An 18,158-nucleotide genomic window follows, 5' to 3' on the forward strand; every position below is an offset into this window, starting at 1 on the left:
AAAGAAATACATACGGCATATAGCTTTTTGACATTTACGATCAAATTTTCTATATTCCTCTCGTTTTCAAGAGGCAAAGGAGAACCTCACTGATGCATCCATATAAAGATAACCATTGAACTGAAAGCAATATCACAGCGGGTGTGGGGATTTGATTTAGCATTTCTGCTCAAGGAGCAAAACAAAATGCTTATGCTCAATGAGATAGCATCATAATTAAACAAGAAAACAAAAAATGCCTTCCTGAAAGCACGTGAAATTACAGATGAGCATTTGTCATTATTAGATGAAGCTCAAAAATTCTACTAGATAATCAGATAATACTAAAGTTCTTGTCCATTCTTGTCCATTCTCTTCTTTCTTGGCCCCACTGCTATTTCAGTAATGGCCAATTTCCATAAATAAGGGAAAGCAAATGCAGAAAGTAGGCTTCAAATGTTAAACCGAACAAGCCTAATGAGATTGCAAATTGAAGATGACAATCTTGTAATGGCTATTCCCTCTTCCAACTTTTCCATATTGTCTAATATTTCAGGAGAACTTTGAAAACTTGTACACCCAAAGAGATTCAGATATTCAAGGGATGTCAGCCTGATACTAGACGACAAATTCCTCAAGTTTTTGCATTGCATGGCACTCAATTCTCTGAGTTTACCCAGGAATCCAAGTGAATCATGGATGTCAATTAAGCCGGTATAAGCATCAAGCCACAATTCTGTTAAATTAGGAACTTCCGATAAATTTGGTATTTTCATCAGGAATTTATAGTTGCTGAAACTTGTGTGACTAAAACACTCTAATTTATGCAAAACAATAAAATAGAAAAAGAAGTTAGATCAAGAAAATGAAAAGAGTGCTTAGATCTAAGAGTATATATAAGTAAACCATATTAAACGGCCAGAGCACTATATAACTATTGGACAAATCAAGATGAGAAGTTTGGTTGGATAAAAATTGGATGGCAAAAACACAAAAAGGTATCCCTTCCATTCCAACACACGAAGACTATTTGGGAGATATTTGATGCTTTTATAAAAGTTTGCATTCTTTATTTGGAAGCACTACTCTAAGCTTCTTAATCTTCATGAATGTCTCGTCACTCCATTGGATTTCCTTATCTTTGGGCAAGTCAAGAATTATGGGCCCGTTTAGTTGGAGGAAAATCTAAGTATGGATGGAAAATGACAGTTTTCAAGTGGCGGCGGTTGTTTGTCTGAAAGAGAGGTGAGAAAAGAAATTATGAAAAGACACTCATTTTTCTCTAAGGAGATGAAAATGAGTTCCCACAACTAATTTTTAGTCACCCTCGTTAAAGGTTGATTGACCTATTTGTCCCTAAAAACTTGATTATGGAATAGCTTCCCACCAAAAGCGGTGGGAACAGATTTTTAGCCACTCTCGTTAAAGGCTGCTCGACTTTACCCTTAAAAACTTGATTATGGAATGTGTCTAGTGAATGGCTGGAGAGGAATATAGAATACTATGAGATGCTTGTTAGCAACGACTTTTTCAAGCATGAGATGAAGCTTTGAGCACCACATTAGTTGCTTCTCTTTGGCCGGTAAACTTCTTCTTTTTCTCCTGTCCGAAGTGTTGTATTAGTGTCCTTTTTTTTTTAGGTGAATCTATTAGTGTCTTTTTTAATTAAACAATCAATTGAAATTTTTCATTAATGTCCAATCATTGATAGAGCTAAGCTTTCAATTACAATAATAGAACTCTCATATCAAAACTGAGAAATACAAGGAAAGTATATCGAACTCTTTTGGATGTTTGGATGGAATCAAAACCATGGTTTTAAAAGTGTTTTTACAGTATATGAGGTAAATATGTGAAACAATTTATCTCGATTTGTGAAAAAGTACTTTTTAAAAGCACTTCTCATGCTTCTCAAACACCCCCTCATGGAGATTATTCTCCTATCCAAAAACTTGGAAATTATTCAGATCTTTTTTGTGGCTGAGTGGAAATTCTGTGGTTTGAGTATATCATTTTGTTGGGCAAAAAATAAGTGCTTCAATAGAGGTGAGTGTTTGTAGTGCTCATTAAAAATTTGTTTTTGAACGTGCCAACTCTAACTCCCTAACATGTTAATGAGCCTTAGTATTAAAACTCGCATTGTGCAAACTAGCCTCAGAATATTGAGTATTCATATTTATTTATTTAAATTATAATTTATTGAATTTTTTAATAATATTATTATTTTGTAAGGTTAAAAAGCTTTTTTTTTATATATTTATATCATTTTGTCTTTTATCAATAAAAGGCATTTTTTATTTAATAATATTATATTCTTTTAATTTAGCATCCGTTAGTTTATTGTTAGTGGAACCCACAAAATCAATTTTAAGGTGTATTTTAATAACAAAGTATACATTAAGGGATGCTGGTTACATAAAGTTTAGTTGATGTAAAATATACATGAACTTTTTCTGCTGGATCTTTTCTTTCTCCCTTCCCTTTCCAGACCTTCCTTCTTCATTGCATTTGGTTGCCTCCATGGATCCTTGCCCTTCCATGCGGCTCATCGTCGCTAATCTTGCCCTCAAGATTCCCGTCACCTCCAAGCCTACTCCTTCCATTGTTATTATCATGTTAGTCATGGCATGGCTAGAGAGGCAATAGAAGACAAATTAACGATGAATCATAAAGGGTTAAAAGAAAAAGATCCACATGCCAGAAAATGATTCTAAGGGTCTCTTTGGGAGGTAAGCTCGAAGAAGTGATGGCTTCTACGATTTCTCCGTCCATACGCACAACACCTATGGCCGTTCTATGTTTGTCATATTCATTGTACGTAGTCTAACTTTGTTACATAGACATTCATCCTTCCCCATTCTTGTGTACCCTTGGGGTCAAGACCTAAGCTCTGTGATTGTGGCTGCATCTTCTTCTCGCAAAAAGAAAAAGAAGGTAAACTATTCGCCTTCGCAATTTTTGGGATGGGGGAATCATTTAAATACTAATATTATCAATTGTTGTTTGCCTAGAAAGACCTTAAGCAAGAACAGAAGACTGGGTGTTTTAGCATTACAAGCCGCATCACTATAAATTTGCGCCTAACTGAACCAAATTGGTAGCCATTTCAAAGGAGAAGATGAAATTCCCAAGGTTGATACTGTGTTTGTCTAATTAGCTTAATGACCAGTATACATCAAACCGAATCACTACAATGAAAAAAGAGATTTCACAAGAAAATGTACCAACAGAGGAAGAGGCAATGGTAGACCATATTCTTCTATCAACATCATTGTCTACCCCTGTTTCTTCATTACCATCTCCATCTGCTTCACTCACCCACATCACGACAACCACCATCGATGACCTCAACCGTTCACCTCCAGCAGCGAATGATGGGAAGAACATGAGGATTTATATTGCTGTCTGATGCTTGGGGGAGTGAGATTTTAAATTTTCAATTTAAAAATGAGGATGATTGAGACAGAGGGGGAAGATGACAGTCTTGGGAGAAGGGGAAAAGAAGAAGGGATCGGCATAAAAGCGCTGGAGAAGATTTTTTTTTTTATGTAAAAAAATGAGTAATAAATGATTAATTTAAATTTTGAATTTGAAATATTAGAAGAGTGTCTTGGACAAAAGGGGTGTTTGGATAAAAACCAAAATCATAGTTTTAAAAATGATTTTGCAGTATATAAAATAAATATGTAGAGAAGTTTATCTTTATTTACAGAAAAGTGCTATTAAAAAACACTTCTCCTAGTTTCCAAACACCCCCTAAAAACTGACACGCAATTCAAAACTCAAATTCAAACTTTAAAATATGCGTCTGCATCACGCAACTCGATCTGTGTGAGACACATGACACAAAGCCTAATAAAATTATTATGAAGCTGCATATCCCTTATGAACAGTAAAATGAGTCTAAAACCAAAAAAATAAGCCATTTAAGCTGCGGCTTCAGTGGAAAAGTATTAAAAGATATGTCTGATATAATGCAGAACTCCATTCACCAACCGTTTTTTATATTATCACGTAAGTTAGAGCCAATAACTTCCATGGCCAATGGAAGGCCACCTGAATATTGTACTGTAAGGAATAAAACATCCTCATAATAATTTTTGAATCCCCACTGACCTTTGTAAGGGCAAAGGACATTCTTTTTAATTAACTGAAGAGATTCATCAGCACTTAATTCCTTTATGACATAAACTGGCATTTACCCCGCACATCGCATGGATACATTAACTTTACTAAAATCAATAATCCTAAGCAAATTTAAAGCAACTCTGGCAAAATCCATAATTCTGAATAAATTTAAATCAATTCTAGCAAAACAAAACTACATAAAATTCATGTACAATTAGTAATATCCAAATTATCATAGAAGTGACTATATCGAACTGAACTATTCAGAATCATAAATTTTGATTCAACTCTAACAATGTTTTATGAATAGAGCCAAAATTGAAATTTATAAGAGCTGGTTGCTGATTATTAGCGTTTTGTCTTTTACCATCGAAAAGAATTAAACACCAAACAACAAAAACTCCCGCCCCCCCACCAAAAAAAAAAAAAAAGGATTCCTCGTATAATATCAATATTAACCTTCAATGAAGGTAGGTTAAAATTAGTGAGAGTATAATTAATGAGAGGCAAACTTCTGATTATAAACAACATTGGCAACAGTAAATTAAAAAAAAAAGAAGAAGAAGAGGAAAACAACAAATATAAAAATACTGATACCCAATATTCTGAATTAACTAATTTTAATGCATTCAGTAGTTTGAAATATTTTTTCAGTAACACCTAGTATCCTGAAAATTAATTAATTTAGAATACTGAATACTATTAAAAAAAATTTTAAAATACTAAATACAAATTAACCTAAATAAATAAATAAAATTAATAGAAATTATTTTAACAAAAAAGGTATCTTATCTCATCCCCAAACCTTTGGGGGATTACCACGCCGTGCTCAGAGGTTTGCTAAGCATGGCATGCAGATTCCAGCAAGAGAGGGTATACAGGGGAAAAAAAAATTGCATAATGAAAGAGAGAGAGAGAACGGTGATAAAAGAATGGGGATGGAGGGAATTTCAAAGTTCAAAACTCCTTTTTTTTTTTTTTTAATGAGAAACTGGATATCATACTATTTGAAAAGTCAAAATAGAGCATTAAAGCTATTATCCACCTTCTGGGATCTAACGGTCTGATCACTCAATCTCCACCTTCTCTAGCTACTATCATTCTTCGTGAAGTACAGGTTAATGATGATGTGAATCCTGACCAGCAGACTTTAGAGGCCGAAAGGGAGGGAATAGGCTAACTTTTTTGGCTTAATTATGTCTCCTTGTTATTTTGTTGGTTATGTATTTGCTCTTTTTCCGTGTTGAATCTCCCTGTTATTTTGATCCAATGAATTTCTCGTTGCTGGTCAAGAAAAGCTATTATCCACCTTCATCAAGATCCACCCCTTCTAAGATAGGTGGAGATTAATGAAACTCAAAACTTTTTAAAATGTGAAACTCAAAATCCATGAATAGAAATAAAAGGCCTTGCATCACCATCACCAATCACCAACGTAAAAAATAAATGCACGAAGCGCCATAGGAGTTGGCACTGTTCATAGGTCAGTTATTGTTCAAAGAACAATAAAACAGAGAAGAGCCATTATGATAAGAACATGGCTAAGCTTGGCTTTAATAGGAAAATTATTAGGAGGACTAAAAAAATTTTAATTATCAAAAAGTCCCAGTAATGAATGACCAGCCTGAACTTGTTGTCATTTCTTATTCTAAAACTTGTTATTGTTTATTTTTTACTTGTTAATAGACTTTAAGGTAATTAAATTCTTTCTTTAGGACTTGATTGTAATTCTCCATGCATTGATTTTTATTTATTATGTATATAGATTCTTTGAACTCCATGAATTATCAACAAATGTTTATCCCTTGTCATGATAATGACTCTATTATTTCTGGTTCTTAATATAAGAGATACTTAACTAATTTTAGTATATTAAAAAAATTAGTTAAGTTAGTTATTTATAATAAATATGTGTTTTTTTTCTAAAATATCCTTGCTAATAATGTGTATTAGCTAAAATTACCATTTTGATAAAATAATTAACACATGCAACTACTATAAGGACTACTTTAAAAAAGATATATTAATAGGAGAAGCAAAGTAAATTAAAATCTTATATTTAAGATCAAATTGAACATCAAACAAGCTCTTATACTACCTCCAATCCTTAATATAAGAACTTGTTTGACTTTTATTTTGGTCCTAAATATGAAACCCTAATCTACTTTTTTTTTTTTGGTAATAAGACCCTAATCTACTTTGTCTCTCATATTTATCTATTTTTTTTCAAGATAATTCTTGTAATAATAGTAGTTCTAGCTAATACACTTTATTAACAAAAATATTTTAGTAAAAAAAACATCTATTTATTATAAATAACTAAATTAACGAGTTTTCTTAATTTATTTAAATTAGTCAATTAGCTCTTATATTAAATACATGACATAATATTAAGTACCAGAAACAGTACTTCCTAAGCCAAACCACCCCCTTCTTCCGGTGAATGCCAATAATTGGTCCACGTTCTCAACATCATCAAGAATTAAAAGAATCTTCTTTGTTTGCAGCCTATTTTTTGTTATTGAAATTCCTTTGTGGAAATCACCCAATTTGTATTCCTTCTCCCTCGCCAATTTACGAAGTAATGTCTATTGAAGATGGGACAAGCCGTGCTTGTTAGAAATTAAGAAAAACATTAACCATCGAAATTATTAGCAACTGCTCCTACAGTTGTGTTGATTTGAGCGAGTGAAACTAAGATGCAATACACAAATACTCTAAAATCTATGTGAAAATGAAACTAAACTAAATGAATACAAATGTTAGTTGTGGGGTTTTTTAAGAAAGAAAAATTAAATTGCTAAGTCAAGGAAATTAACTAAGTAATAAAATAAATTAATAAAGTAAAAAAAAGGTTTTATTCAAGTATGGTGAAGGGAACAACTCATGATTTATATGGAGTTAACTTTTTTCCCCAAATCTATTAATTACATAAAAGGGAAATGAGAAAAGAGTGGAATTCACTAGTTGATACATAGGAGAAGCTCAGCACAACAACACTTAAACTATTAAACTATTAGAGAAGTCATAATGATGTAATGTTAGTCAATTAAAACCAATTACAATTAATTCAAATCAATTCTGAAATTATGCTTAGAGTCATCTAATGAAACAATTAGACAACTTGTCAACTCAATGAAACAATCAAGAAACAAAAACCCAAATTTATAATTCAAGTCACATTGATAATTAAATCATAATGAGAACTCAGTTATGAATTTAATTAACAGTAAAGGGGTTTCAAACATAAATTCTAACAAATATCAAGCACAAAATAAATTCAAATACCAATTCAATCCAATAATAAAAATGATGACAATCTAGAATTAAACTGTGGTACGTCAGTTTTTTATAGTCTTCAGCTACTTACCCAAGACTCTCACATCCGCTGCACTCCTCTCAAGTTGTTTTTCAAACTAACTCGACAAGCCATCAGAACGCCTCCTCCTCCAAACATTAAACACTTCACGGCTCGCTTGGAATGATGAATAGAAATAATGGTCACGTCCAAGGAAGAGGAATGGAAATATTGGCATACTAATGTAATAGACCCGTGAGCGGATGGAGAATCGAGATGATTGAAGGTGAATGATGAATGATCTTGTGGAGTTGCCGATTTAAGTCCGGAAAGAAGAGAATTTCCTTGGCTATTATTGGATTGTCTTTGAACTCCCAAGATTAATTCTCCAGCATAGGATTTTCTATTGTACTCTTTCTTGACCTACAAGAATTAAATCTATTAATGTAGATTATATAAATTATATTCTAATATAATATAATCCATATCAAAATTAAATATTATACATGCACCAAATTAAACTAAGATAAAAAATTACGAAACTTTTCAAAGATCAAATTTTCAGAAATATGAAAATTGATTTTGAAGAAATAGAAAAGATTAACTCCAAACCAGAAATTTAGAGACCATAAAATATTTATATTTCCACTCCAAAAATCTCAAATTTTCTGAAAATTTCCAAAATCAATCAATTAATCTAATAATGAATAAACAACCCATTTAAGCACAAAATTATCATTTTTATTAAAATTAATATCGTACGATAAAATATATAAAAAATTAAGCTTTATCAAGTGGGATTAATCTTGGCAGAGACTTCACAAGTAATTCGTTTAATATGCTCTTGTTTTTTCGTAATCCTGCCCATAAAAAATTATCCTTTATCCAAACCAAAAATATATTTATGGGCTAGTTATAGAATGAAATGGAGTGAGAAAGACAACAAAATAAACAAACAATCTTATCTTGCAGACCTCTAAATCACAAATTTACAATTATGAATAACAATTTTAAAAATATAACCCATATTCCATATTGTCTAGAAATTAAAACGTCTTCGCTTTCCTCTCTTGTATTTGTGAGCTACAAGCTCATTTCTATTATAAATAATTAAATATGCTTATTTCGTGGGCAGTATAATTTTAACTTGGATCATAGTTATTAACAAAATATCACTCCCTCATGGTGTTTTTATAAGAAAGAAATACCAAAATCACACATTTCAAAATATCAGTTAAAGTTAAGGTATGTAGTTAAACAAATCTATCTTGAAAGTCCTTGTATTTCAATGAAGGTAAGGAGTTTAGAATATTAGTTAAATAGACCTGATGGCCAAAATGCTAGTAATCAGGCCGTGATTTTAGAAATCAAGAGATACAGAATTGAAAGTCAAATAAGATACAATCAGAATCTGACCCACCTACCTAGGGGTGTTCACGGGATGGGACGGGACCGGGACAGGCCCGTCCCGGTCTCGTCCCGGTGAACAGGGACGGGACAGGGTTTTAGTCCCGTGTCTCGTCCCGTCCCGTTCCCCTCCCATTTTTTTTTAAAAAAAAATACTATAATTTTTTATATGAAATTTTTTTATGTTATAATGCTTATTTTTTGTTAGGCTTTTAAAGATAAAAACATTATAAAAAATATTATGTAGAAAGCTCAATTATATAGTATAAAAAAAGTGTAAAAACAATACTGTAAAAAAAATACGATAAAAGAAACACTATATAATGGCTTTATGAATTATTTTATTGAGGAAGGAGATATTGTTCAGATAATATTACAACTTAAGAGTTAAAAATCACTATAAAAATAATTATTATTATTAATAAGTAAATTGAATAATCTAATAATAATTATTAATAAATAATTTTTTTTAAAAAAAATAATCCCGGGACGGGACGGGACGGGACAACCCCGTCTCGCGTCCCGTCCCGTCCCGGTCACTGTCCCGTCCTGTCCCGTACTTGTCCCGTCCCGAAATTTTTTTTGTCCCGTCCCGTCCCGTCCCGAACTCACCAGAACCGGGACGGGACGACCGGGACGGGACAAATTGAACACCCCTACATCTACCTACCAAATCAGCAGACTAATTCTACAATTTAAACAGAGTTATTAAAATAATGGACTAGGGTCTCTCAGGCCCAAGACACATTAGGTTAGGTTGCTGTCAGTATTTTTTTTTCCAAATTATGCATTTGTTTATAAAAACAATAAATAAGAGATAATGAGTGAAAATTTATCACAAAGAGATAATAAGTAAAAATAAGAGTAATTTAAAAAAAAAAGAGTGAAATAATAGTACTCACACTCTCTCTCATATATATAATTCTCGTGATAACTAATATAGAGGCATATATTTAATAGGGGTGAAAATGTAAAGACAAATATAAAATTTTAGACAAAAAGTATCTCCTGCTTATATTTAGGACCACCCCATTATTCTTTGGGACAAGGATCCCAGGGAGTATATTAAATTATTCATATAATAAAGGATGAATATAAAAGCAAAAGAAAGTGCCTGTATTTTACTTATTTAAAAAAACCCAAAAATTAGATGGAAAATAACAATAAGAAAAAGAGAACACGTACCCAGGTTGATAACGCCAGCCTGATAAATCAGCTGCTTGAGACAAAGCCCTCCTCCATTTCTGTAACCTCTCATCATTTATTCCCAATCTGTTTTGCAAATTAGCAAGATCTTGTCCATAGCGCCCTGTCTGATGCCGCACCTCTGATGGATCCACATCATAAAACACTGAATATACCCGCCGATTTTCTTCTTTGAAATACTCAATAATCTGGGCAAGTTCATCCAGACAGGTGGTTGAGGCTGCATAGGTTTTGGAGAAAACTATTATGGCCATCCTAGATTCCTTGATGGCTTTGGAAAGAGATGGTTGGATTTCTTCACTTGCGGGGAGGTATTTGTCATCAATGAAGGGACGAATCCCGCTTTGACGAAGAGATTCGTAAAGATGAGCAATGAAACCAAAGCGAGTATCTGCACCTCGAAAGCTAACATACACATCAAAAGTCCACATGCGGGCGACAGAAGAGGTTTTTGCTCCTTGCACCAGCCAATCAAATGTTCCACCCATAAGGTTAGTAGTCATGGGTTCTGCTTCTGCTAGAAACCAAAGGAAATAAATTGAAAGTAAGTAAAAGTTTAAAAAAAACATTATTTTATAAAGTGCTAAATCTAAATTGTTTAAAGAGAAAATCCTACAAAAAAAAACTAAAAATTATTACATTCTAAATTAAGAATTCTTACAAAAATAAATTGTTATTTGCAAATTAAGTGTAAATAACATATGTCAAAATCTTAATTTGAGATTTAATAATTTTCATGTTATTTTTAATGGTTTTTTCTTTGTTCGAATTTAATCTAACAGACTAGAGGAAAAGTAAGGAGGAACCAGAGAGAACCGACTATTAATTAATTAATTATAATCAATTAATGTAAGTAGTAGGAAGAAGTTGACTGATTCATCCTCAATATCGCCTTGGCCAAATTAAATTAAATTTAGAATGCAGCAAGTGATACAAACCAAAGTCGTTTTCTTATTGGAGCCAAAAATTAACTAGGTCCCAAATTAACTAAAAATCAAAATTGCTATTAAAAAGGTTTTTTTTAATTTAAAAAAATACTTTCAAAATAAATTAAAAATAATTCTATTTTTTTTGGATTTTCTTTTATGAAAAAAAAATGAAAAGATAATTTGAAATTGAAATTGAAAGAAAATTAATCAAAAAGGTAGCAAATGATAAAATTTGGATTTTAAGGAGATATGAGATAATGCTTCTTGGAAAATAGAAATTGGATTATTCTTGCTCGATATGAGAGTTATTTTATTCACTAATTTAAAATCAAAACCTTTATCACTGATTAAGTCAAATAATCCTAATTAATGGATGTCTTAAAACTCTAGCTACAACCACCAATTAAAATTACCATTGAAAGGCAATTAGTATGCAATTAGGATTCGATTAATGCAATTCAGGTCTCTATGCAAGAAACACTCAACTTGAGATATTCAATAAGTACCATGCAATTATAAAACTCATTCAAACTATGAAAAAATAGTATAACCACATAGAACTTCAAATTGGATATAATTATATAAATCTCAAACTGCAAAATCTAATCCCAATCACAAAAATTCAATTCTAAACTAAGAATTACAATCAGCACCCTCAGGAAATTTAATTAAATAATAACAATTCTAACTCAGAAAATCCATTACTCAGTTAAATTAAAAGAATTGAAATAGAAAAACTCCCCTAATTAACTGTGAAGCTCAAACTCAACCTCCGTCTCCAAGAAGCTCGATGAAATTAGCTGCACATGGTTTGAGATTCTGCCAACATTAGCTCAATATGCAATTCGGCCATGGGATAAGAATAATTCGGAGCTGTGGGGTCTGGCTGAATGCAGTGAATAGGGAACCAGTCACAGAGTCACTGGCAATTTCACAGACAAGGAAGATCACTACTCACTGTCTCCCCTGCGTCTCCTTCTCTCAGCTCTGCCGCATGTGTATACATGGTGGTGAATGAAGAAGATGCGGACGGTGATGTGTCTTGCGTGTGTTGATGTATGATGGGTGTGGGTGTGGGTGGCTTGCGTGTGGTCATACATACATACATATATATATATATATATATGGGATGCTGATGAAGAAGATCAAGCCTTGCCGCCCATCTCAGTTCCGTCTTTTTCTCCATGAAGAAGACGACAACAATGATCCTCCAACCCTAAATTCAAACCTCGCAATATCTTCGAAATTTTCTATAACGAGCTCTAGCATAATGTGATGTCATACCTTTTTTCAAAAAAAAAAAAAAATCAATCAGTTGCACTAAATCATAAAAATATGATATTCTTGTCTTTTTTAGCAATATTTTTATCCAGTCACAATTAATCCAAATTAATCATAATCAATGTAATTAAGCCCAATTTAATTGATAAAAATCCCAAATAAGATATAAAAAATCAATATAAAATTAGGATTTATCACTGATACGCAAACACACACATATGGTCATATACACTTATACATACATACATATATATATATATATGTATATATAGACACACACATATATATTTGTTTTTTGGATACAACGGAAAGGAAAGGCTAGATTACTGTACGATTGAGGATTAACATCCTCAAGCGAAGTCAAGATCCCCGCTTAGATTGTCAGGTTCAAACACTCGAAAGCTTGGTGCACTATCCAGGGTGCGTTTGGCAAGAAAGTCTGCTATTATAAAAAACTGATATAAATTTGAATTTTTATGGTTTTCGTAGCACGGACGAATTTAGGATTGGATGCGCAAGGAGCAAGAATTTGGGGGGAAAAAATTCATGGGGGGCTGCAAAATGCTCAAAATATTTTTACAAGCGGGAAAAAAATTATTTTGAGAAAATCAAGAAATTGTTGGCCACAGATTCATCACTGTTTTACCATAACCGACAACTAGATCAAAATCAGGACCAACTCGTTGATAGTATCAAAATAGTAGCTGTTCTAGTGGCAAACATTAACGCTTTTTATAAACCACCTGCTTAGCTTCAAAGAATTCGTGGAAAATTACATATAAGTCCCGAATAAAAGATTTATTTATAATTGAGTCCTGTGAATGTGTTGAATACTCTCCTCAAGTCTCTGAAGACTTCATATACCCCACGCCTTTAACTAAAGTTGGCCAGAGTACACCAATCAGGGAAATAACTTATGTATTCATATTGAAAAGAATATATTACTTCCGATACTTAATATAAGACCCATTTGACTAATTTAGAGAGATTAAGAAAATTACAAATTAGTTTTTAAAGTATTTATATTTATTTATTTTTTCAAAACTAATTTAACTTACATATAAAATGATATCTAACCTAATAATATATATAAATATTTTAGATAGACCATGTAATATATATTATAATTAAGTAATTTAATAATTTTCTTAATCTCTCTCCAAATTAGTCAATCAAATCTTATATTAAGAACCGTAGGTAGTGTTACGCTAACACAAAATGCAAGAAAACCGGGGCGTACCATGATAACGTGTGGTTTTTTGGACTGACCTGCGACTTTGGTTGAATTTGAATCCTCATTCATTTCATCTTCAAGCTCTTCCTGATCTTGAGGTGGTTGTTGTACTTTTTGCCATGCGTTGCAATCGAGGTGTGTTCTCGGGTCCCTGAATCGGATATCTTCCAAGTCATTTTGTTGCTTATACACATGAACTGCCATAGAAATTTCCTTTTCCAACTTTATTTCTCCTGCATTGCTCTTGATTGAAACCTTCACATGATTCCATCTATTTGCAAGAGGGAGTTCAACCTTCTTAATTATGCTTCCCATGTCACATATGTATATATGATTGGCCAGTATAATTGATAGTGAAAGCCACTCAGAAGAAATATCTAACTTGGTGTCATTGATGTGCACTGAGAATGCACATTTGTAAGGATCAACTTGGTCATTTTCAACAAGCAACCAAAGAGCAATTTTTGGGAACCTTTCACGAATCCAAAAAGACATGGAGCTTCCTCGACTATAATAGTCAAGCCATTGAGGGAATCTTTTTCCAGGCAAAATAAAGTTTCTTTTCCCATTTCCAAAGTAGAATGCCTGCAAATTACATATAATACCGTAAAATGATAAATAAACTGTAAGTACCTAAGGAAGATGATTAAGAAAAGATTAAAGGGGGAGAGAGACCTGATTCAGTACTCTTTTCCTTGATGACTTAGACAAAGACGTGCAACCCATGGCACTGAATGTTTCCAATTTTGGGGGCATCCTATCAATTTTCTGCAATTGCACGCAATGATCCAGCAAGAGATATCTTAAACTCTCACATTCTTCTATGCATGCTGGAAGAGTTGTGAAGCTATTAAACCTTAGATCTAAATGTACAATGTCAGGAATACAAGAGAGACAGAGAGCAAGAGAGCCATTTGTTAAGTTGCAATTTGAGAAACGGAAATATTTTCTCGAAGACACGGTTGAGTTGTCTTCTTTTTCTTTTCCTTTGGTTAAAATGATTGAGCAGTCTGAGCTTGCTTCTTTTCCACCATTGCATTTCTTAAAATGCTTCATCTCTTCACAAAAACTTGTTGTTAGGTCCAATAGGTTTGGCAACGTACAAATACTAGCTGGTAATTGCTCAAGATTAGGACACGCTTCCATGTTTAAGCTTTCAAGCCCAACAAGGTTGCAGATTGAAGATGGCAATCTTGCAATTGCCGTACTCTCCAAATCAAGTGTCTTCAAATTCTTCATCTCTTCTGATATCTCCGGAAAACTTTGAAGACTTGAACAACCAAAGAGATTTAGATGTTCAAGCGCTATCAGCTTAACAATAGGGGGCAAAGTCCTCAAGCTTTTGCATCGCATAGCACTCAGCTTTTCAAGTTTATCCAAGAATCCAAGTGAATCGTGGATTTCAATTAAGTTTGTACAACCATCAAGCCGCAATTCTCTTAAATTAGGAACTCCTGACATTTTTGGTATTTGGCTCAGGGATTTACAGTTGCTAAAATTCATGCGACTTAAACTCTCCAATTTCTGCAAAATTGAAAATGGAAAAAGAAGTTAGATAAAGAAGATGAAAAAAGCGCTTTGTTTTACGAGAACATATATAAGCATACCTTATTCAAAGGTTGGAGCACTACACAACTATTGGACAAATCAAGATGGACGAGTTTTGTTGGATGAAAATCAGATGGAAAAAACTTAAAAGGGTACCCCTTCCATTCCAACACGCAGAGACTATTTGGGAGATATTTGATGCCTTCAGAAAAGCTTGCATTCTTTATGACAAGCACTTTGAGCTTCTTCATCTTCATGAATGCCTCACCATTCCAGTGGATTTCTTTATCTTTGGGTAAGTCAAGAATTATGACTTCAGTTTCATCAGTACCCTTTAAAATGAAAAACACACAATAAACACCGAATTTTAGGTATACAAAAGTCATATAAATGTAAGAATTGAACACAGTCATTTGTGTTGTGCTCGTACTGTGTTATTTTGCAGGACATCAAGAATGTCTTCATAACACCATAACCTGTTGCGTTTACCGGGCTCTTGTCGTGATTGTTGCCGAACAATTTCTTTACCCATATCTTCAATCAAGTCATGCATTGTCACACGATCTTTTTCTATCTTTATTAGAGATTTATCCGTCAACACGTTAATAGCATGTGTTGGTTCACCACCACGAAAACTCATCATCATATTCATGACGTCGTCCTTCTTCTCACCATTAAAGAAACAAGCCAAGTCAAGAAAAATTTCCTTGTCTTCTTCTTCGCTTAAAGCATCATAGCTTACTTTAAGGACTTCAAAAATATTTTTACTAGGTATTCTTTCATAAACATTTAATGCAGAAGTCCAATCATCAGGTTTTTTATCACATAAGTTAGAGCCAATCATTATCAAGGCTAATGGAAGGCCACCTGAATATTTTATGGCACGATTCAAAACATCCTTGTAATGATCTATATCCCCCGTAAGGTTTTTAAAGGCATGCCTTTCAATTAACTGAAGAGAGTCATCAGCATTTAGTACCTCGACATAATAAATTTTTTGAATTCCAAGACTTGCTAGTAATTGTTTATCCCTTGTCGTGATAATAATTCTACTTCCAAGGCCAAACCACTCACAGCTTCCAGCTAATGCCCATAATTGCTCCACTTCATCAACGTCATCAAGAATTAAAAGAATCTTCTTGTTTTGGAGCCTATTTTTTATTATTGGAATTCCTTCATTGAAATCACCCAATCTGAGTTTCTTCTCCCCCACCAATTTATAGAGTAACATCTCTTGAAGGTGGGGCAAGCCATGCTTGTTAGAAATTTCTCTAACATTAGAAAGAAAACATAAACCATCAAAATTATCAGCAACTGAATTATACACAGCCCTTGCTATTGTTGATTTACCTATTCCACCAATGCCACAAATTCCAACCATCTCCGCTTCTTCATTGGACCAAAGATTTAAAAGTGAGATTACTTCTTGCACTCGTAACCCAAGACCAACTGGATAATTGGTAACATTTAAATGAGTGCGATTAACCTTGGCAGAGACTTTGCGAGTAATCATCTTAATATGCTCCTGTTCTTTTGTAATTCTGCCCATAAAAGGTTAGCCTTTATTCAAAACAAAAACATGTTGATAGGCTAGTTATAGAATGAAATGGAATGAAAAAGAGGATAAAATGGACAAACAATTTTCCAGATGAGAAATATCTCTGTATGACTCGGAATCACAAATTTACAATTATGAATAACAATACTTTTTGCTAGGAATTATGAATAACAATTTTAAAAACACATACATATTCCATATTTTCTATTGATATTGATTATACAAATTAAAACGTTTTGATTCATGATAATCAAGATTGATCTCGAAAAAGTTTGTTACAGAGTTAGTTCCCAATTCCTAAGGAGATGCTTAAGGAAATTGAAACTCCCTAATCATTTTGTGGAAGTCAATGGGTCTTGGTGAGCACGGCAGAACTGCAAATCCCATGGAAAGGGAATAAAGCGGATTCTTTCAAATCCTCTAGAGGAGTACCCAATATCACCATATCTTTTTGTTAAAATTAAAATATACTTTTTCAGTAATATATTACATAAAAAATAAAAAAATATTATGAAAACAAATAAATAATAACATATTTAATATATCTGTTATTTTATTAATTTTTTGAATAAAAATATTAATGATTAAAAATATTTTACCACAATACGAAAATTAAATTAAAATATATAATAACATATTAAATTATATACATAAATATATTTCTATATATTTTTGTTTTTCATTCAAAATATTATATATATATATATATATATATTAGGCTACCCATGGGGGCGTTTCATATTTTCAATCTTGTTTATGGATCATTTCCTCTTTTACCCTTTTTTTTGGGTTTTCCAACCCCCTTTACAGTTTACTTATTACTAATTAATTTACACATACTCGTAAAAATAGTTTAAAATATTAATTCTGTCATAAAATTTAAGTGATTTCTGATTTTATCATCATTCACTACACTAAATTTCAACATCATATAATTACACTAAATTATCATAAAATTTTATAAAAAAATTAATAAACTTATAAAAAAAGTCTTATAATAAGAATAGAAAGAGTAAAAATTTGGATGAAAAGTAACACTAAGGAAAGAGAGGAGCAGGTACCCAGGTTGAAAATGCCAGCCTGACAAGTCAGCTGCTTGGGACAAAGCCCACCTCCACTTCTGCAACTTCTCATCGTTTCCTTCCAATCTCTTTTGTAGATCAGCCAAAGCTTGTCCGTAATTCCCTCTCTGATGTCGCACATCCGATGGATCCACATGATAAAACACTGAATATACCATCCGACTTTCTTCTTTGAAACACTCAATAATCTGGACAAGTTCATCCAGACAAAAAGTTGAGGTTGCATAATTTTGGGAGAAAATTATGATGGCTATCCTGGATTCCTTGATGGCTTCAAAAAGAGATGGTCGGATTTCTTTGCCTGCATCAAGGGATTCATCATCAATGAACGTCCGAATCCCTCTTTGACGAAGAGCCTCATAGAGATGACCGACGAAAGTCAGGCGAGTATCTTTCCCCCGAAAGCTAAGAAACACATCATAGCTCCATCTGCGGGTGACGGAAGAAGATCCTGTTCCTTGCGCCATGATACAGTAATCTAACAGATCTGTGAACTTGTAGGTTTATA

The 18,158-nt window shown here is 32.8% G+C and overlaps 1 protein-coding gene across 1 annotated transcript; it reads right to left on the reverse strand.

The window, feature by feature from the left end:
- Window positions 1-7,785: 7,785 nt before the first annotated feature.
- On the reverse strand, window positions 7,786-18,117 carry LOC114741023 (putative disease resistance protein At4g11170). The gene is made up of 8 exons (XM_028929285.1): window positions 17,630-18,117; window positions 15,441-16,551; window positions 15,070-15,342; window positions 14,336-14,986; window positions 14,138-14,230; window positions 13,498-14,047; window positions 9,998-10,532; window positions 7,786-7,828 (listed from the first exon to the last, which is right to left on the reverse strand). The coding sequence occupies exons 1-8, from the start codon at window positions 18,115-18,117 to the stop codon at window positions 7,786-7,788; spliced, it is 3,744 nt and encodes a 1,247-aa protein (XP_028785118.1).
- Window positions 18,118-18,158: the final 41 nt, after the last annotated feature.

This window comes from Neltuma alba, unplaced genomic scaffold (genome assembly GCF_004799145.2).
Source record: "Neltuma alba isolate B1F8T4 unplaced genomic scaffold, ASM479914v2 tig00003240_pilon, whole genome shotgun sequence".
Lineage (NCBI taxonomy): Eukaryota > Viridiplantae > Streptophyta > Magnoliopsida > Fabales > Fabaceae > Neltuma > Neltuma alba.

Bases quoted from the DNA above. Each gene is read 5' to 3' on its own strand.
- LOC114741023 (XM_028929285.1), bottom strand. From the start codon at position 18,117: ATGGCGCAAGGAACAGGATCTTCTTCCGTCACCCGCAGATGGAGCTAT. The intron at 15,343-15,440 runs GTACGAGCACAA...TTCATTTTAAAG, and splicing joins ATGTCCTGCAAAATAACACA to GGTACTGATGAAACTGAAGT. The intron at 7,829-9,997 runs GTACGTGTTCTC...TAATTCTTGTAG, and splicing joins GGCTGGCGTTATCAACCTGG to GTCAAGAAAGAGTACAATAG.